At 36.2% G+C, this 21,620-nt stretch overlaps 1 protein-coding gene across 1 annotated transcript in view; it reads left to right on the forward strand.

The window, feature by feature from the left end:
• The window catches only part of LOC148943354 (uncharacterized), a 463,023-nt gene that overhangs the window by 357,063 nt on the left and 84,340 nt on the right, over positions 1–21,620 (forward strand). The window contains exons 13-14 of the mRNA XM_089101108.1: positions 5,293–5,442; positions 11,176–11,311. Coding sequence (XP_088957234.1) covers positions 5,293–5,442; positions 11,176–11,311 — 286 coding nt within the window. The remainder of the gene's footprint in view (positions 1–5,292; positions 5,443–11,175; positions 11,312–21,620) is intronic.

Raw genomic sequence — 21,620 nt, forward strand, 5'->3', positions numbered from 1 at the left:
GATAGTACTAAACCGCATAGCTTATGTAACTAGCATCCTTAGCGCCTAGCCAATCATGTGAGCCTATACAGCGGATAGCAAAAGCCAATGTTTCCCAGGAGCACTTTTACAGCTAGAGTTAATTCGTTTCCGATGAACCTAAGAGAGTATGTGTTTTTTAGGTCTGAAGGCAAGTTTTTCTCATTACACATATAGTAGAGGAAAGATACGGAAAAAATGGTCAAACCTCGGGAAAATTGCAACAGATATTTTTTAGTCCAAAATGTTAAGAAAAATCAGCTGAATTACACAAACAAAATCCACCAAAATTCCCCTTGCACAAGGGTCCCTAATTTGCCCTTGAAGGGGGGACATCGATTTCTATGTTTATAAATATTTTGGAGTTTAATAATCGTTTCCTATCAAATCAAGCATGCTGACTCTAAATCTGAATTCAGGTTTCTATTTTTTCCGTGCCTTTATGCCTTTTTTTGCCCTAAAGGTACGGGGAGGGGGTTAAAACTTGAAATTAAGAGGTTGTCGTATTTTTTTTATCGTTTCCTATGAAATGAATGGTGGAGGATTCGAAGATAGAGTTAAACACATGATTTTGCGTAATCAAATACATCATCTTACCTAAAACGGTTGTGAAAATTGATCTATTTTTGGTTGATTTCTGTTTGATTCACCATTTCACATCAAGCTAGGAATGGTGCCTTAGAATATGAATCTCGAACAGTATAATTTCAAATCAGTATTCTAGAATTCCCTCCCCCTTTCAGTTTGCGGTTTCCATGCCATTCTTTAGGTGATCTAATCAGTGGGGTCATCTACCATAGTACTTGCTACATGAATGGGCTCAAGACTATACAAAAGGTTTGTGCCGTTTTATTTACTTCCGAAAAAAGGACAAAAGAATTAAGCTAAAGACCGCGCTAGTCGAGCTAGAAAAACTCTAGTCATTACCTTTGACCAGCCGATTTACTAGAAGCCAAAGTGTATCGTCGATGCAGAGCCTGTTGCAAGTGCTTTAAGAAATGATATTGTTGTCCTAGGTGGATTCCACACGCGCATGAATTTCATAGGAGCGATTACCTTCCTTATGCCTGACTCGAGACCTTTGGAAATCATAAGTCGAGCATACGTGCCTAACACGGGGTGAAGTATGTTACAAGGCAAAGCTGTCCCTCGTGCTGTGCAAGGACATGGTCTGTTGTAGGTAACCCTTTATGCGAACCTTATATCATCAGATTTGAATAGCAGAGTGTTTGATAGCAATGACATGTTACCAGAAACCCTTGAAAAGGCAAAACAGGCGTACGAGTTGCTTTGTGAAGGAGATACTATTGACAAAGCACATGTGTCGTAAGCAGCAGAGCTTATCCATGAAACATTTCATAGTGTAAAAGCACAGTTATTTGAGTCCAGAACTATCCGTCTCTGGTTTCAGTATCTGGACCTACTTGGAATCTTGAGAAAGAACCTAAGAGCTGAAAGAAGTGGCAATTTTGAGCTTTATCTACAGTATTTTCTAGAAATGATTCCTTACTTTGCTGGTTCCAGCCATAATCTTTACAAGAAGTCTACTTGGCTGTTGGTGGAATCGACTTTTCAGTTGAGAAAAAACAACCCACAGCATTACGGAATGTCACAAAAATACCTGTTCATTCGGAGAACTTACACCTACTTGGCGGCGCTTTCCCCTAATTTGGTGAACAAACAAACGTTAATGAGAAGTATGAAACGAAATGGTGGTCTGACGAGAGGTAGAGGCACGACTGAATTGTAGCAGACAATTTGGACATTTGCTATGGCTACTTTGGTTCTCATTAACGAACGCATGCAGAACCTGACTGGCTTTGAAGGGTTGACTATTGAAAATCACGCAAAAGTGATATATTTGAGGAGAGCTAGTGATCTGGTGGACATAGAAGAGATAGTTCGATACAATGAGCCCCTAGAACTCTTCAAAAAGGATTCGCAGCTGTTGAACGTGATTACTGTTGTCTGCATTCTTCATCTGTAAACGTAGACGATGCCAAATCTGTGGGAGAAAAGATTCTGAAGGATATGGAATGAAAAGAAAGTAACAAACATGTTCTCATAAGAATGGATAAAGCTGTAACTGTGACTGAGAAATTATCTGTGGTGACAGATATTGAGAGAGAAAGGGTCAAACCAACTCTAATCTTTCAACTTAAAGTCTCAGTGGTTAGCACCAGTGGTTCTGACTTGTAGAAGGTTCTGTCTTTTGAGCTTTACAATTTTCCACCATCGCTCTTTAGCTCGTTCGAGGTGATGAGGACAGTTGACAAAGCTTCTCTATCAAATGCACTGAGGAAAATTTAGGGCCTCGGTGGTCCAGTGACTTTGTCAACCTCTCAGAGAGTTTTGGAAGGTGGCTGACTAGTATAAAAATTAAAAATCAACAAAACTTCCAGATTCATATACTCTAAGGTAGCAGAATCTTCCGTAGATTATGCAAAAAGATATTTTGGTCAGGCAGTGGTAGTTTTTCACTTACACTGATACAACAACGACAAAAAATTGCACACAGATGAAGAGAACTGAAGGTTTTTCGCATTCAACGATTTAATTCTTTCCTAACATGATAGTCAAAAGTAAAGAGGAATTATTGAGGAGTCCGAAAAAAAACCCCGCTTCATCGACCTACTTACTGAGAGGCTGACGAACTCAAAATGTTAAGTTCCACAGGCTCTGGATTATGTCGATGTCTTAGTTGTACAAACTGAACTCAGTTATGCTGAAACTTTGTCGATCACTTTGATTTAAGATGTGCCGACCTATTAATAGTTGTGATAATATTGTCTGAGTTTTTTTTTTCTATTACTCCACAGTAGCATTATCTATGTTCATTTGTGGATTACATATAAAAATATAAATTAAGAAATTCGTCCTTCTGCTGTACCATGCCAAGCATGATGCATGTAATATCTCTATACAAACGGACACGCATGAAAATAACCGACGAGTATATTACATAAAAAGGACCAAGAACAAACTAGGAACTGAAGCAGCAGAAAATCTCCTCGTTTGCCATACAATGCCTGGCTGCGATGCAACACCTAATCTTCACGGCGTAGAGAAACCAGCAGTGCTTTTCTTGTCACTTAAAGTTGGTAGTTTTAAGAATGCTTGTAAGATCTTCACGACACCAGGATCCAACCACCAGGAGATGACCGACGCTGAACAGAAAGCTTTTCTTGTTAGTTCAAAAATTTTCATTCAGGCAGAGCGGCTGCAACCAACGTTGGCTGCCGCAAAGTATCACTTTTAGAGGTCTATTTGCAAATAATGAAGTGGCAAGACACGTCCAATTTGCTAAAACCCGAAGAGTGGGGTTGGCGCCTCTTATCGTCTCAGAATATGTATGTTCCCATTATTACAGATGATTCACGAGCACCAGAAAATCTGCTGATGATGGTGCAGTGCCAGTGCACTATCGGGTGCGAGTCTCTCAGATGCAGCTGCCGTCAGAACAGTTTACCCTGCAGCTTTGCCTGAGGGGAGTGTAAAGGAGTGTTATGTGCTAATGCTGCAGCAAGGAGGATGAGGACGATAACACAGACGAGTAGGAAGAAGAATTAGCTTTACCTTGAGCTTTAAAATAAAAATGTTTTTGTGATTAATTTACCTGAGTTCTAAACGTTCCTTTTTGTAACTGATTAATCTGAAGTAATGACCTCGATTAAAGAATTGATTTTCAAGCAGTTATGCTTGTCAACCCCTCATATTACAGGACCCTCAGAGGGGGAAATCAGGTAATTAGTAAAAAAAAAAGGCTTTTTTACCTCATATTTAGTAATATACTACTTTATTTGACATAAAATTATCCTTTAATCGCAGGAATCTGTCAAATAATGATATGCACACTTTGACCCACCCCTGCCCCCATTCCATGAAGCTTAAAATTGATGCCCTGATACGGAAAACTGAATTTCTGGCGTCGTATTCAGATTCGCCATGCTTGGTTTTATAGGAAACGACTATTTAAACTCCAAAACATTTGTAAACACAAAAATCGAATCCACCCCTCCCCTCATTTTCCCCTTCAAAGACAAATTTGGGACACTTGTGCAGTAGGGGTTTTGTTGGATTCTTATGTGTAATTCAGTTGATTTTTCTGAACATTTTTGTGCAGATAGAAATTATGTTACAATTTCCCCGACGTAATATTGGAAGCTACAGTGATGACACTGGCCAAGTATAATTCTGAAGCATGGGCGCTCCGGAAAACGGAGAAAGGTTTCTTAGATGTTTTCCAGAGAAATTGCATACGAATCGTTTTGGGCACCCAGCTGACTCACCATATTTCAAACAGTAGGCTGTAAGAAAAATGTGATTCAGTTCTGCTTCCTAAGGCTGTAATGAGAGAAAGGTTGTGATGGCTGGGGCACGTTCTGTAGATGAAGGATGATGGATTGCTAAAGGTTCTCCTCTTCTGCCAACGGTCTATGGCTAAACGAAAAGCAGGTCGTCCTCGAAGAAGAGGGAGGCTTTGTATGGTTTGGGATTGAGGAAGAGCGTGCAGGTCTTCCTCGAAGAAGAGGGAGGCTTTTTATGGTTTGGGATTGAGGAAGAGCGTGCGGAACTGTGTCGGCCTCAGGCAGCTTGTTGCTGCGGTGAGTTGTTAGTAGTATTAGGTTTGTAAGAAAGCTCTGTTTTGTGTCCTAACTGAGGGATTGAGTTAAACTTTCAGAATTTTTTTTTAGGAGCTGGGATGTGAGATGTCCAATTTTGTGTTTGGGGATGGTAACTAAAAATTTTCTAGTCCTCACAAAAGGGTATACCTTTCTTTTTTATTTTATTTTATGCCTGTCTTCTGACTAACTCTTTGACTGCTTCATCCTTCGCATCTGTTTGTTATTCTGGGGTTTCTAAAAAAAGTTATTCAGAAACCCTATGATATGCCCACTAAAGGCCGGTTCAGAATGAGATTTTACTTATACAGAGATATAGTTAGAGCTAATTTTCGGTCGATCATTTTTGTCATAGGATTTTCTGATTGGGAAAAAAAAATCTATGGAAATTTCTGATTGTCTCAAACCAGTGCTAGCTAGATCTCAGTCTGAAGAAAAGCAGTTTTACTGAAATAAAATGTTTTATTCCTAAACAGTTTTTACGATATTATTTATTTGCTACTTCAAGTTTATAGCAAAGTACAGATTTTACTGAAAGGTTTATCAGGGTTGTTAGAATTCAATACCCTTCCCTCCCGTTCTTGTAAACTAATTGGTCTTTGTTAATTGCTTGTTCTACTCCCCTACAATTAAATCATTATGATCTCCTTAGGGATGAAGTGTCCAGTATCACTCAGGCTCCAAACCATAAAGAACATTCACATTTGACACAATTAAATATTGTACAAGCTTTGAAAAATTCTGGCCAGCTAGAAAGCATCTTATTACCGAACCCTCTTGCAGCTGGCATTGGTAGCCAAAAGTAAGTAACATTTTCTTGGAACTATTTGAATTACCTATTCAGCTTCTTAGCTGTCCAAACAAATATACTTAATTCTATTTTAGTTTGCACGGATCTAATGGCTGTGTTGTTTTTGATCTAATAATGTGTGGTTTTTTGTACTCCCTCCCCCGAAAAAAAAATCGTAGATACGGCCTTGGTCTAATGGCCGTGTGGTTTTTGATCTAATGATGTGTGGTTTTTCGTTCTCCCTCCCCCGAAAAAAATCGTATATACGGCCTTGATCTAATGGCCGTGTGGTCTTTTGTACTCCCTCCCCTCGAAAGAAATATCGTAGATACGGCCTTGATCTAATGGTAAGTTGAATGAATCACACTGATAAAAATGGTCGCGGAAAAATTGTGTATTATTTACAATTGTGTATTATTTACAAAAATTGCGAATTATTATAAAAAAATTGTGTATTATTTTGTGATTAAAGGTTTTTGAAACCCGAAGATTACAGTAGACTTAGTGTAAGAGTCTAATGATAATCAATAGAAGAATGATTTAATCATGAATTTAGAATACAGCAATAAAAGCAATAGGTCACTGAGTGACAAAAAGAACGACCAACAGCAATGTGTTCTTAGGCCGAGGAAGGGAGGGTTAATTTTAGTTTTAAGAGGCTGTCCCTTTAATGGATCGGAACTTTTCATAAGCGTCAATTGACCGATCTGGATAACAAAACCTATGAAAAGCATGCTCTATTCAGAGGTGGATCCAGGATTTTCTTAGGGGGGGGGCTCAAAATAGGTTGATCCGATAAACTTGCGTTAGGAGCAAGCTTAAGTAACGCAATATTGCGTTAATTAAGTGAAGTACACTACTTTAGACTACGTTAGGGGGGCCCTCGCCCCCCCCTGGATCCGCCACTGGCCTTTTGTTTTAAACGGTTGCTTCAGTAAATTATTTGTTTTTTGAAGAAACCCAGAAGCTGTTGGCCTTTATGAAAAGTGGTTTTTTATTATTAGTCTAAATCTTTTGGAATCAGCATCGCTTTTTTTCATCTCTCGAAGGTAAAAAAAAACTGTTTTTTGGAATAATCGTTCATAAGCCTGAAATTAAGTTCAAGTCTTTTTTTTAACTTTTGTTGCTGTCCTTTCAAATACTTGTTCTGTAGCTTAACGTTTTCTCTATTACGACCATGTTTATGCTACCTAAGGTCGTATCCAGAAGGGGGGGGTACGGGGTTTCACTCCCCCCCCCCCCACCCCCAAATTTTTTTTCCGATTCGTAAAAACGTAACAAAAATGCATATGAAAATTTATTTCAAAGGTCTTAAATAAACTGTAACCTCCCCCTGCAACCCAACTCCCCCCCCCAAAAAAAAAAAAATTCTGGAGACGCCCTTGATGTAAGATCTAGATTTATCTTACGACTAAAAATAAATAGCTTACAGATAGATAGAGTAAGCATAATAGTGAATTTAAACAATAGTAAAAGACAAACAACGTTAGCATATTCCAAAAGTATGGCTCTGTCGCCGGAATTTCAGAAGAAAAAGAAGAAAAAACTAAAAAATTAACTAAGAAACTGCCCCCCTCCCTTCATCAATCGCTGAAAACGAAGCAAGAGCAAGTGCTGTGTGCAATGCACAATACTAATCTACAACTTAAGCTTAGCCCAGTGCTATCCACCGCACAGGGACATTAAAAAATATATTTTAAAATATGTCTAGAAACCATCATTTAGTCTATTTGGAAAAATTTATTTTCACAAGTTATTATTCATTTTCCAAAGTTTGTAATTTTTATAGCGCGGTAATAAAAATTTATATTTTTGTGGGACTTAATCCTTAAAGTGCCAAGGAAATCAAAGTTAAATATTTTTTGCCCCCTGGACCCATATTAGGTCTATCTATACCAGAAAACAGCGATTTTCTTAGAATTTTCTTTTGGTTGTTTCACTATCATGGTGCTTTCAGGATAGTACTACATTTTTGTCAGTGTTGCCACATTGAGTCGTAAAAATAAATTTGCAAAACTAGTTAGTTGAATTTGACAATGCTTTTCGTTTGTAAAAAGTAAGGCATTGACGATATGTTGACTCCTAAAGACAACTACACCTTCAAAGCAAAGCTGAAACTTTTCAAGCTATTTGGTGCAATTTGTTTTTAGCTTGCTTTTGCGTTGAATTTAATTTAATTTTTTTTTCTTTTTTTTGTGCATAAAGGTGTTTTTCTTGAAAAATGAACTCTTGATTTTTCTTAATTCTTTAAGATATGTATGGTTTTGTCCTAGCTCAGGGCATAGCAGGCTAGACCTGAAATCCTCCGTCCGTGAGTATAGGAGTTTGAGCTCAGGCGTTGCTGGTTATTTGGTTTGGAATGGAGGTCAGTGGCGTGACCCTGTAAGCTCAGCCAGAGTCGACAGAGCTATCTTAGGGTACGTGGAGGAATCTGGGGAAGGTAAACAGGAAGGGTGTGCGAAAGCACAGGATAGCTGGCCCCCATCCCCATTGCACTTCCTAGCTGATGGGCCATTAGTCGGATATCAGCGCTGCGGGTAGGGACTGTAAAGTTCAGTTCCGTATTTTTTATAGTTGTGTTATTTTTCACTTAAAAGATTTTAAAATCATTGTTCATTTTTACTCTACTTAGCACTTTTGAGACAATTTTCCCTTTTTTAGACGGACTGAAATATAAGAGGTAATCGTCTATATCCCATTAGAAATGTGCCCCTGGTACAAAAATGTCTAGTTCAATGTTGGGTTTCTCCATAAAATCTGAGGAAACATTAGTTTTTGTAGCTTTCCCCACTTTTGTTCTTTGGTTGATTGGTCAAGCCACGCGCTTTAATGTTTTTGAAATTATCGGAAAACATGAAAACAGTTAATTTTTTTAATCAAATATACATAGAAAAGTCGTGCTTTTTCCTCACGTATTGAATCATTGATTTTTGGTTATTGTTTGCCAACGTTCAAATGACCTCAGAATCATTTTTGATAGTAAATTAAATTACAAAAACAAGTTTTTTTAACTGAAAATAAGGAGCGACATTAAATCTTAAAGCGAACAGAAATTATTCCGTATATGAAAGGGCTGTCCCCTCCTCAATGCCTCTCTCTTTACACTAATTTTTTTTATTGTTTAAAAAAATAGAGTTGTGAGAGAGTCAAACTTTAGCGTAAAGAGCGAGACGTTGGGGAGGGGTCCGCTCCTTTCATATATGAAATAATTTTTGTTCAGTTTGAGTTTTAATGTCGCTCTTTTTTAATTTGAAACTTTTTTGAATTAATGCAGGTTTAGATTTTGGCTCACCTTAGATCAATAATGAAAACAAAATTTGCATATTAATTTTACTTTTATTTGGTTAAATGGCTTTCTCGAGAGTTGTTTAATTTTATTTACGAACGTTTTTATTAGTAATAAAAATACTTACGAATTAACTTACGTAACTTACGTAACTTACGAATTAACATACATAACGAACTTCTATATTCATATATTTTTAATACGTATATTAGGGGGTACTCTCCCTAGTCAATAGCTCTTAACGCTAAAGTTCGAATTTTGTTCCAATTCTTTAAAAAAGACCCCTTAATCACAAAGGCCGTTAATTAGAATAAATAGCTTTTATGAAAATACTTTAAAAAAATCTTTGGTTTAAAGAGCGAGGTATTGACTAAGGGGCGAACTCAATCATATACGTAATAATTTCTGTTCGTTTTAAGTTTTGATGTTGCTCCTTATTTCACTTTGAAAAACATTTTTGTTTGTTTAATTTCTGATCATTTTTTAAATAATGCTGGGGAATCCGGTGCCCCCTTCATAGCAATGTCCCATCCCCCATGCAAACTTCCTCCATGGAAAGATCCTCCCAGGTAACCCCCGACCCTCCCACCCCCACTACCAGAAAAAAATCCCCCTGAAAACGTCTGTATACTTCCCAATAACCAATACTACAGTATATGTAAACATTGGGTAAAGTTCATAACATTCAGCCCTCCCCCCAGGGACTTAGGGGGATTAAGTTATCCTAAAAGACATATTTACTATATTTTCGACCATGATGAACGAAATGGAAGTCTCAAAATTTTGATCGGGTGACTTTGGGAAAAAAATGAGCGTGGGAGGGGGCCTAGTTGTTCTCCATTTTTTTGGTTACTTAAAAAGGGCACTAGAACTTTTAATTTCCTTTCGAATGAGTCCTCCTACGATATTCTAGGACCACTGGGTCGATACGATCACCCCTGGGAAATAATAAACAAAAATAAATAAATAAATAAATACGCATCCGTGATCTTTTTTCTGGCAAAAAATGCAAAATTCTACATTTTTGCAGATAGGAGCTTGAAACCTCTACAGTCGGGTTCTCTAATACGCTGAATCTGATGGTGTGATTTTTATTAAGGTTCTATAGATTTTAGGGGGTGTTTCCCTCTGTTTCGAAAATCAGGCAAATTCTCTCAGGCGCGAAACTTTTGATAGGTAGGGCTAAACTTGATGAAACTTTTATATTTGAAATCAGCATTAAAATATGATTCTTTTGATGCTAAACTTCCACTTTTTAGAGTTTTGGTTACTATTGAGCCGGGTCGCTCCTTACTTTCAGTTCGTTACCACGAACTGTTTGATCTACTTTCAGCTGGTGGACAATAAATGAACAATTTGCTAAAACATTTCGATATTATAACAACAAGTTTAAAATACACTTAGTCATCATTAATCATAATAATGACCAAAATGACCCTACATAATCATAATAATCTTAATCATAAACAACCCTAAATGAGGAATCGCTTGTAATCGCAGATCTTTCATCAATTAATATCATTATACTTCAAATATTCAGTTTAATTTTATAGCTCTTTCTAAAGCTGTTCAAGACGAATATAGTTTCACTACAAAAAAGAGTTTGGATACTGCCCCCTTCCTTAACTGTAAATAAAAACCAAAAGCCTACTTCGTCATTGGCGCTTAACTGGAAACGAATTATATCACAAATATTTTCTATTCCAGTTCTTACAGCATTGAAACTAAAAATAAAACTACAGTGAAATGAATTCTTGAACTGATGGATCTTTCAACAATTAATATCATTATACATCAAATATTAAATTTGATGTTGTTTATACTTTCCAAGACTGTTCAAGACGCATATAGTTTTCAGTAAAGCACCAATGACGCACTAGGCTTTAGACTTTTACAGTGAGGGAAGGAGGCGATACCCAAACTCTTGTTTGTAGTGATTTTTGTTCATTTCAAGCTTGATTTACATATTCAGTTTAAGTTTCACTCGTTTTAAGATTTATTTATTCATTTACATTCATATCTATTGTATGTTTATTTGCATTGATTGTTTATCTAATATCTGTTCGTTTTAAGTTTCATTTATACTTCAATCGCAAAATATGTTTTTTGTTTTAAGCTTGATTTTCGTATTCAATCCAAGCATTACTTGCTTTAAGATCTATTTATTCATTTATATTATTTTTTGTTGTATGTTTTTTGCTCTGATTGTTTATTTAGTTTCTGTTCGTTTTGGGTTTCATTTATTCTTTAATACTAATTTATGGTAGTTTTGAGTTTTAATTTTAACAGGTATTTTTATCTGCTAAGCTTAAGTTTAAAATTGCCTTTACTTTTCTTTGAAAAACTTATTTTTCGGAATTTTTTTTTTTGATTAATTTAAAAAAAGGAAACGCGTAAGCCAGTGAGGGAAAGTAACAACTCTACAAATTTTAATTTTAGTGAGCTTTTTATACTTTTAGGAAGGAAAATAATCTCATTGAAAAGCTCAAAGAAAAGGAAAATCAAATCATAGAGCTTCAACAGCAGATCTGTGATATGGAGAAAAATGTACAGGAAAAACTGCAGAAAGAAATGGATAATTTGTCTTCAAAACTTGTAAGCATTTTAGGATTTTTTTTTCTTGTAAAGCCTTATGATTTACAACAAATTCACTGCCAATGCTTGCTCATTCGTACAAAGGATAAAGTCCTAAGATGTGTCTAAAGAACCTTCCTCTCACCCTCCAAACCTATAGGAAAATCTTCTGATTTTTGCTAAGAAAGACACCTTTTGAAGGATCCTTCGAAAATCTTCTTGACCCCTCTAAACTCTGGACCCATGTACACCAATGAGTATGCTACTGCTAGTAATTGTTGAAGACTGAATTTTTTTATGCACTTTTTGAATGTTGAAAATCCTTAGAAAATCTTCTTGACCCCTCTAAACTCTGGACCCATTTACACCAATGAGTGTGCTACTACTAATAATTTTTGAAGAAGGAATTTTTGATACACTTTTTGAAGGGTGAAAATCCTTAGAAAATCTTCTTGACCCCTCTAAACTCTGGACCTATTTACACCACTGAGTGTGCTACTGCTAATAATTTTTGAAGAAGGAATTTTTGATACACTTTTTGAAGGGTGAAAATCCTTAGAAAATCTTCTTGACCCCTCTAAACTCTGGGCCCATGTACAAAATGAGTATGCTACTGCTAGTAATTTTTGAAGACGGAATTTCTTATGCACTTTTTGAAGGATGAAAATCCTTAGAAAATCTTCTTGACCCCTCTAAACTCTGGACCCATTTACACCAATGCGTGTGCTACTACTAATAATTTTTGAAGAAGGAATTTTTGATACACTTTTTGAAGGGTGAAAATCCTTAGAAAATCTTCTAGACCCCTCTAAACTCTTGGCCTATTTGCACCACTGAGTGTGCTACTGCAATTAATTTTTGAAGAAAGAATTTTTGATACGCTTTTTCAGGGGCGAAAATCCTTAGAAAATCTTCTTGACCCCTCTAAATTCTGGGCCCATTTACACCAATGAGTATGCTACTGCTAGTAATTTTCCAAGGAGGAATTTCTTATGCACATTTTGAAGGATGAAAATCCTTAGAAAATCTTCTTGACCCCTCTAAGCTCTGGACCCATTTACACCAATGAGTGTGCTACTGCTAATAATTTTTGAAGAAGGAATTTTTGATACACTTTTTGAAGGGTGAAAATCCTTAGAAAATCTTCTTGACCCCTCTAAACTCTGGACCCATTTGCACCAATGAGTGTGCTACTGCTAATAATTTTTGAAGAAGGAATTTTTTATACACTTTTTGAGGGGTGAAAATCCTTAGAAAATCTTCTTGACCCTTCTAAACTCTGGACCCATGTACACCAATACGTATGCTACTGCTAGTAATTGTGCAAGGCGGAATTTTTTATGCACTTTTTGAATGATGAAAATCCTTAGAAAATCTTCTTGACACCTCTAAGCTCTGGACCCATTTACACCAATGAGTTTGCTACTGCTAATAATTTTTGAAGAACGAATTTTTTATAAACTTTTTGAAGGGTGAAAATCCTTAGAAAATCTTCTTGGCCCCTCTAAACTCTGGGCCCATGCGCAAAATGAGTATGTTACTGCTAGTAATTTTTGAAGGAGGAATTTTTGATACACTTTGTGAAGGGTGAAAATCCTTAGAAAATCTTCTTGACACCTCTAAGCTCTGGACCCATTTACACCAATGAGTGCGCTACTGCTATTAATTTTTGAAGAAGGAATTTTTTATACGCTTTTTGAGGGGTGAAAATACTTAGAAAATCTTCTTGACCCCTCTAAACTCTGGACCCAGGTACAACATGATTATGCTACTGCTAGTAATGTTTGAAGACGGAATTTTTTTATGCACTTTTTGAATGATGAAAAACCTTAGAAAATCTTCTTGACCCCTCTAAGCTCTGGACCCATTTATACCAATGAGTGTGCTACTACTATTAATTTTTGAACAAAGAACTTTTTATACACTTTGTCAGGGCTGAAAATCCTTAGAAAATCTTCTAGACCCCTCTAAACTCTTGGCCTATTTGCACCAATGAGTGTGCTACTACAAATAATTTTTGAAGAAGGAATTTTTTATACACTTTTTGAGGGGCGAAAATCCTTAGAAAATCTTCTTGACCCCTTTAAACTCTGGGCCCATGTACACCAATGAGTATGCTACTGCTAGTAATTTTTGAAGGAGGAATTTCTCATGCACTTTTTGAAGGATGAAAATCCTTAGAAAATCTTCTTGATCCCTCTAAGCTCTGGACCCATTTACACCAATGAGTGTGCTACTGCTAATAATTTTTGAAGAAGGAATTTTTTATAAACTTTTTGAAGGATGAAAATCCTTAGAAAATCTTCATGACACCTCTAAACTCTGGACCCATTTATACCAATGAGTGTGCTACTGCTAATAATTTTTGAAGAAGGAATTTTTGATACACTTTTTGAAGGGTGAAAATCCTTAGAAAATCTTCTTGACCCCTCTAAACTCTTGACCCATTTACACCAATGAGTGTGCTACTGCTAATAATTTTTGAAGAAGATATTTTTTATACACTTTTTGAGGGGTGAAAATCCTTAGAAAATCTTCTTGACCCCTCTAAACTATGGGCCCATGTACACCAATAAGTATGCTACTGCTAGTAATTTTTGAAGTAGGAATTTTTTATACACTTTTTGAAGGATGAAAATCCTTAGAAAATCTTCTTGACCCCTCTAAACTCTGGACCTATTTGCACCACTGAGTGTGCTACTACTATTAATTTTTGAAGAAATAATTTTTGATACACTTTTTCATGGTTGAAAATCCTTAGAAAATCTTCTTGACCCCTCTAAACTCTGGACCAATTTGCACCAATGAGTGCGCTACTGCTATTAATTTTTGAAGAAGGAATTTTTTATACGCTTTTTGAGGGGTTAAAATACTTAGAAAATCTTCTTGACCCCTGTAAACTCTGGGCCCATGTACAAAATGAGTATGCTACTGCTAGTAATTTTTGAAGGCGGAATTTTTTATGCACTTTTTGAAGGATGAAAATCCTTAGAAAATCTTCTTGACACCTCTAAGCTCTGGACCCATTTACGCCAATGAGTGTGCTACTGCTAATAATTTTTGAAGAAGGAATTTTTTATAAACTTTTTGAAGGGTGAAAATCCTTAGAAAATCTTCTTGACACCTCTAAGCTCTGGACCAATTTACGACAATGAGTGTGCTACTGCTAATAATTTTTGAAGAAGGAATTTTTGATACACTTTGTGAAGGGTGAAAATACTTAGAAAATCTTCTTGACCCCTCTAAACTCTTGACCCATTTACACCAATGAGTGTGCTACTGCTAATAATTTTTGAAGAAGAATTTTTTTATACAATTTTTGAAGGGTGAAAATCCTTAGAAAATCTTCTTGACCCCTCTAAACTATGGGCCCATGTGCACCAATGAGTATGCTACTGCTAGTAATTTTTGAAGGAGGAATTTTTTATGCACTTTTTGAAGGATGAAAATCCTTAGAAAATCTTCTTGACACCTCTAAACTCTGGACCCATTTACACCAATGAGTGTGCTACTGCTAATAATTTTTGAAGAAGGAATTTTTTATAAACTTTTTGAAGGATGAAAATCCTTAGAAAATCTTCTTGACCCCTCTAAACTCTGGACCTATTTGCACCACTGCGTGTGCTACTGCTATTAATTTTTGAAGAAGGAACTTTTGATACACTTTTTCAGAGTTGAAAATCCTTAGAAAATCTTCTTGACCCCTCTAAACTCTTGGCCTATTTGCACCAATGAGTGTGCTACTGCAATTAATTTTTGAAGAAGGAATTTTTGATACACTTTTTGAGGGGCGAAAATCCTTAGAAAATCTTCTTGACCCCTTTAAATTCTGGACCCAGGTACACAATGAGTATGCTACTGCTAGTAATCTTTGAAGGCGGAATTTTTCATGCATTTTTTGAAGGATGAAAAACCTTAGAAAATCTTCTTGATCCCTCTAAGCTCTGGACCCATTTACACCAATGAGTGCGCTACTGCTAATAATTTTTTAAGAATGAATTTTTGATACACTTTTTGAGGGGTGAAAATCCTTAGAAAATCTTCTTGACCCCTCTAAACTCTGGGCCCATGTACAAAATGAGTATGCTACTGCTAGTAATTTTTGAAGGAGGAATTTTTTATGCACTTTTTGAAGGATGAAAATCCTTAGAAAATCTTCTTGACACCTCTAAACTCTGGACCCATTTACACCAATGAGTTTGCTACTGCTAATAATTTTTGAAGAACGAATTTTTTATAAACTTTTTGAAGGGTGAAAATCCTTAGAAAATCTTCTTGACACCTCTAAGCTCTGGACCAATTTACGCCAATGAGTGTGCTACTGCTAATAATTTTTGAAGAAGGAATTTTTGATACACTTTGTGAAGGGTGAAAATCCTTAGAAAATCTTCTTGACCCCTCTAAACTCTTGACCCATTTACACCAATGAGTGTGCTACTGCTAATAATTTTTGAAGAAGAATTTTTTTATACACTTTTGAAGGGTGAAAATCCTTAGAAAATCTTCTTGACCCCTCTAAACTATGGGCCCATGTACACCAATAAGTATGCTACTGCTAGTAATTTTTGAAGGAGGAATTTTGTATGCACTTTTTGAAGGATGAAAATCCTTAGAAAATCTTCTTGGCTCCTCTAAACTCTGGACCCATTTACACCAATGAGTGTGCTACTGCTAATAATTTTTGAAGAAGGAATTTTTGATAGTCTTTTTGAAGGGTGAAAATCCTTAGAAAATCTTCTTGACTCCTCTAAACTCTGGACCCATTTACACCAATGAGTCTGGTACTGCTAATAATTTTTGAAGAAGGAATTTTTGATACACTTTTTGAAGGGTGAAAATCTTTAGAAAATCTTCTTGACCCCTCTAAACTTTGGACCCATGTACACCAATGAGTATGCTAATGCTAGTAATTTTTGAAGGAGGAATTTTTGATACACTTTTTGAAGGGTGAAAATCATCAGAAAATCTTCTTGACACTTCTAAATTCTGAGCCCATGTACACCAATGAGTAAGCTACTGCTAGTAATTTTTCAAGGACGAATTTCTTATGCACATTTTGAAGGATGAAAATCCTTAGAAAATCTTCTTGACACCTCTAAACTCTGGACCCATGTACACCAATGACTGTGCTACTGCTAATAATAAGTAAGGCAATAATTAATGGCATATCTAGTATTATTGTTTGGGGTAAGGAGGGGGCGGGGTACAAAAACATTTTTTAAAACCTTGTAAAAAAAAAATTCTATATGAATTTTTGCCACTTTTTTACTAGTCAGACAAAAAATTGGGGGAAAAGACTCAAACCCTAACCCTCCTCCCTGGATACGGCCTTGGCTACTATTGTTTTTTCTGTTTCAACTATAATTTTTTTTTTCAATCAAAGCCTTGGCCTCTTATTATATACTTTTTGCTATTAAGAGGGTAGTGAGTTTGAAGATGGAAGAAGTCCATGGACCTTAAATACCTTACTAGGAAAGCCGTGACTAACTTACGAATTATTTTAACGAACTAACAAAACTTGGCCTAACCAAAGATGATAGAAGGCTCTATTCAAACACTACTACTCCAAAACTGAGTTTATTGGAATATGTCTTTTACATTAATCACGGTGGAATATATCAATATGCTATTCAATATTGAATTCATCCTTAAATGAATACTTATATTTAGTACATCATTGAATTTATCAATATCAACGTGCCCGTGTTGCTTGAATTTTTATGGAAACTCACCATTAGGGAAATATGCGCTTTACCAATTTCACTCTTTCAATTGGTTTAGCAGTACCTTTAAACTCTGTCCTATTCCTCACAATGCTTTTCTTTCAAACTGAATTGGTGCGAATTTCTTAACCCTTTCAGAAGGTCAATGCAAAGGAATTTTGTTTCCAAACCTAGAACTATTGTTTTCAACTTAAATACTTTTCAAGATAGCAGAAACCCCGTCATCTAAAATTTTATCGTTAAAGGAAGGATGTACCTTTTGTCTCTAAGTATTGATAATGTTATCAAGTTCCTTTTAAAATACTACTACTACTACTACTACTACGAACAACTCACCGCAGCACCAAGCTGCCTGAGGCCAACACAGCTACGCACGCTCCTCCTCCACCCCAATCTATTCAAAGCCTCCCTTTTTACACCCGCCCACGAAGTTCTCATTTCCTTTAAATCTTTCTTTATGACGTCCTCCTATCCCAGACGGGGACAACCTGCTTTCTGTTTAGCCCTAGACGGTTCGACCCACTCAAATTGACTTCTGTAAGAGCAAAGCCTGTTTTAAAAAAGCACGTCATCATTATTTTGCCAAAAGGTGATTTCTATATAAGCGTGAGATAAAATATTTCGTTTTGACCACGGTATGATATGTCACATGGCAATCAGTGCTTGTAGTTAAACACGGCGCTCTAGCGCTACCTAGAGTATAGGCAACGTTAATGGTATAATATCTAAGGAGGATTCCAAGATTGCTTGTGCGAGAAGCCCCGTTACTTATCCTCAGCCGTTTTACGAGACCTAAATGACGTCAGAGGCTAGTAGGATTAATATTTGAAGCGGTCTGGATTAGTTGTTGGATAAGTTACACTTGCTAACCCTAGAAAAATGCAGTATTACTGAGGATAAGTGATGGCATATATAAACAAAGAATTCTATCTGTTCAAAAGTGTGTGAAACTATATGCAGAGAATAAAAAGAGATAGTAATTGTGAAATCTGGCAGACCTTCAGAGGTTTGTAAATAAGCTAGGTTTGCAGATGAGTACACGTGATTAATATTGTTATTCGCCTAGTTGCCTGTTGGCAGTTGGCCAGTTGGCAAGTTGCCGGATAAGTATCTTTTGTTATCTTTTACATACTTTTGTTATCTCGTATTACACCCAGAGAGCTTAATATTAAGCGAATAAGGGATGCTCGAACGCATTAATAACTATTTTTACCCATATTCTTTGCAAGGAAGGGGTGGTCGTAGGAACTTGAGAGGGCGCTCAATTGGCCGGAAAAATTGAAAATTCTAGTGCCTTTTTTAAGACTCGGAAGTAATAGGAGGGCAATCAACCTCCCTTCGTAAACTTTTACCCTCATAGCCAAGACATCTGATCAGAATTTTGATATAGCCATTTAGTTCAGAAAAGCTGAAAGATACAAAAAATATCCTTTCGTGGATATGTACCCGCGTACTCTCTCGAGTGACGGCAGTAAATAATCCAAATTGTCAATTGTGTACAAATAAGTTTCATAGTGGAAAAAGAGATCCTGTTTGATCTTGAATGTGCATTAGGATCGGAACTTTCATCGATCGTTCTCTTGACAAAGAGGATTGCATATTTTGTTGAGGGAAAGGTTTTTAGGGGGCCTCAAATGATCCAGCAACATTGGCTTTCCTATAAATGAAGCCTAGTTTGAAGCTTAAAAGTCCCTGGAACAAACAGACCGTTACGTATAAAAAAAAATTAGTCTGGGGGCTTGGGGCCCCAAAAGGGTCTTTTTTCGATTGAATCGAAGCTTATATCCTTATCTTTAAGTCCTTGAACCATGAGGAACCCAATGCATAAAAAAGTAACCCTGAAAAAGGCAAAAAGGTTTTTGAGTTGGGGCCCGCCCTTTCTACCAATATTGGACCAAAGGTGGTCCAGAAATGTTGATTAGCTAGAAAATTCCAAGAAGTCTTGCCGGGGCTAAGGTGACTAAACCTTTTGTTTTGAGTGGGAGAAGGTGCAAGGGGGACTTGAAATGGCCCATAAAATTTGTTGTCCCTCATCAGTTTGAAGTTTCCAGCCGTAAACCGACCAAAGGGAACCTGGGAAGTTTGATGTGGGTAGACTCCATGATGAGAATTCATGAACAGTTGAATAATAAAACTTAAGAGTTTAAAATTTGACAATGTGGAATATGGTTGGAATAATTAAAAAAAAAAAATTTGTGAAGTTGCTGATGGTGTCTTAGAGAAGAAAGTTAGGACTACAGCTAGGAAATATTAGTGAAAAAGCTTTATATTTAATAGAGAGGAGAAGGGGCTTGTACAAGAATTATCTGAGTGAAAAATCATATGAAAATAAGAGGAACGTAAAGAAAGTGGAGAAAGCATTAAAATATGAACTAGAGGTGTGAAATTGAGGCATAATAGTAAAATATTGTACTGGCATGTCAATAATTTGAGAGGGAGTAGTCAATCTGGACTTGTCCCAGTTAAAGATAGGAACGGGGTCACAATTTGTGATAAGAACAGAGTTAAAGAGAGACTGGCAGAACATTTTTCAGAATGTGCTAAACCAACATAGAGTTTCAGGAAAAGATATAGAGGAAAATGAAAAAGTTTGTGATACCTTGGATGTGAAGGAAGATTTGTTTTGCGAGGAAGAATTAGCGACAGTACTAATATGACTAAAAAGTAATAAGGCTCTAGGTGCTGATAGTGTGGTAAATGAGTTTCTTAAATATAGTGGCTCTGTGGTTAGAAATAAGTTACTGAAGATCCAAATAGTTTTAGGAAAGCTTTAATTAAACCAATGTATAAGAAAGATGATAAGAGTGAGTTTGGTAATTATCGAGGCATTAGTCTGGTCTCTGTAGGTAGAAAATTACTAAGTAATATAATACTTTTTAGACTGAGAGATGCTGTAGACAAAGTTTTAAAAGAACAATAGTGCAGTTTTAGAAAAGGTAGAGAATGTTCGACCAAATTTTCACTCTTAGGTTAATAATGAAGAAATGCCTGAGTTGTCAAACACCTTTGGTCCTCAGTTTTATAGATTACGAGCAAGTATTCGATTCTGTTGATAGAAGAGCTTTAGCAAAGGTCTTATCTTTGTATGGTATACCAGACAAATACATTAAAGTGATCAGTGCTGTGTACGAAAATAAAACTGCAGAAGGTTAAGGTAGGAAATGAGGTTATCAGAATTCGTTGATTTCTCATAGAAGTTTCTCAACTGTAATTTATTCATTGACAAAGCCTTCATATCAACCCGTAAGCCTAAAAAAAAACAAAAAAAAAATCAAAACTTGACTTTTTTCTCAACCTGTTTCTTTCTTTTTAAAAGCACATAATTTTTCGATTTTTTCAAAATTACACAGTTTTAGTTTAAATATTTTGTGTGAAGAGGGTCTAGAACTCCCCGCCCCTCTCCCTTTGCTTTGTCGCTGTTCCACGGTGTGATTCTCCTGACGGTATTATGAATCTATTCCGAAGTCAATAAAAAAATAAGTATTTAAACCCGTTGAAAGTATATCATGGTTTTGTAAACGTTAAGAGCGAAAAATAAAAAACAATGCGCAACTCGAAAGATGTTTAACTTCTCATATTTTAGGTGTAGCTCCCCTAATGGTTTAATAGTGTGATGATCACTCTTATGACGATCATTTAATGTCGGAGGAACTTTGGAGATACTTTTCTATACTGTTACTATTACTTTCATATTTTTGTCTCTTTTTAATCGTTCCTAGCTACTTTACTTTATAACAAAAAAAAACTACTCGAAGACGAACTTTATGCACAAAAACTTAAAATCGCTCATTCCTTAGATTAATTCCACTAAAAACTGTTCCACTGAAAGCCGTATCTATGGGGACAGGGGTTTACCCCCACCCCCTGAATTGTTTTCCAACACGTAAAAACGTAGCAAAAATGCATATATACCAATTTTTGATATGTTTCTTAAAGTTTTGTTTTGTACCCCCCCCCCCCAAACCGAATAAGAATCCTGGCTATGGCCTAGGTTCCACTTGTAATATCGATTATTGTTGCAGCAGTAGTTGCAACCTAGTAAAGAGCAAACCACGACCTATGGTAAAAAAAATATGGTACTTGTCTAGAATCCAGTAGTCACAAAAGAAGTGAGGTTTCGTCAATGCTAATGAAATAAAACAAAATAGGATGAAAATATAATAGTTCTGAAACACGTTTGGGTTATATATTTCCACATTAGGAGGGGGAGGGTTAAAGCATAGCATGATACATAACCTAACCTAGCCCAACCAAGGTACCTATTAGTCCCCCTAGACCCCAAAAAAACTAAAGTTTAAATCTTTGTCACGGAGTGAGCAACACCTCACAAATCAGAGAAAACCGGTTTTTCTTTTAGTATCTCGGTCTTTCTCGATATGGACTTTCTCGCGTGACTACTGGATTCTAGACAAGTACCTAAAACATCATTTTCTAAGAAACTCTCTAGAAAGAAATGTTTTGCAATGAATGCTGATTTAGAAAACATAACTATGATTCAGAATAGCATAGTTTTACTTGTTATTTATTGAAAGAAATTTCAGAGAGTTTCAAAAAAGAGCGCTAAACCCCATGAGAATTATGTCAGTTTGAAATATAAGGTGTACCAT

The sequence above is a fragment of the Artemia sp. Qi Xiang Cuo genome, chromosome 15 (assembly GCF_049724085.1).
Source record: "Artemia sp. Qi Xiang Cuo chromosome 15, ASM4972408v1, whole genome shotgun sequence".
NCBI lineage: Eukaryota > Metazoa > Arthropoda > Branchiopoda > Anostraca > Artemiidae > Artemia > Artemia sp. Qi Xiang Cuo.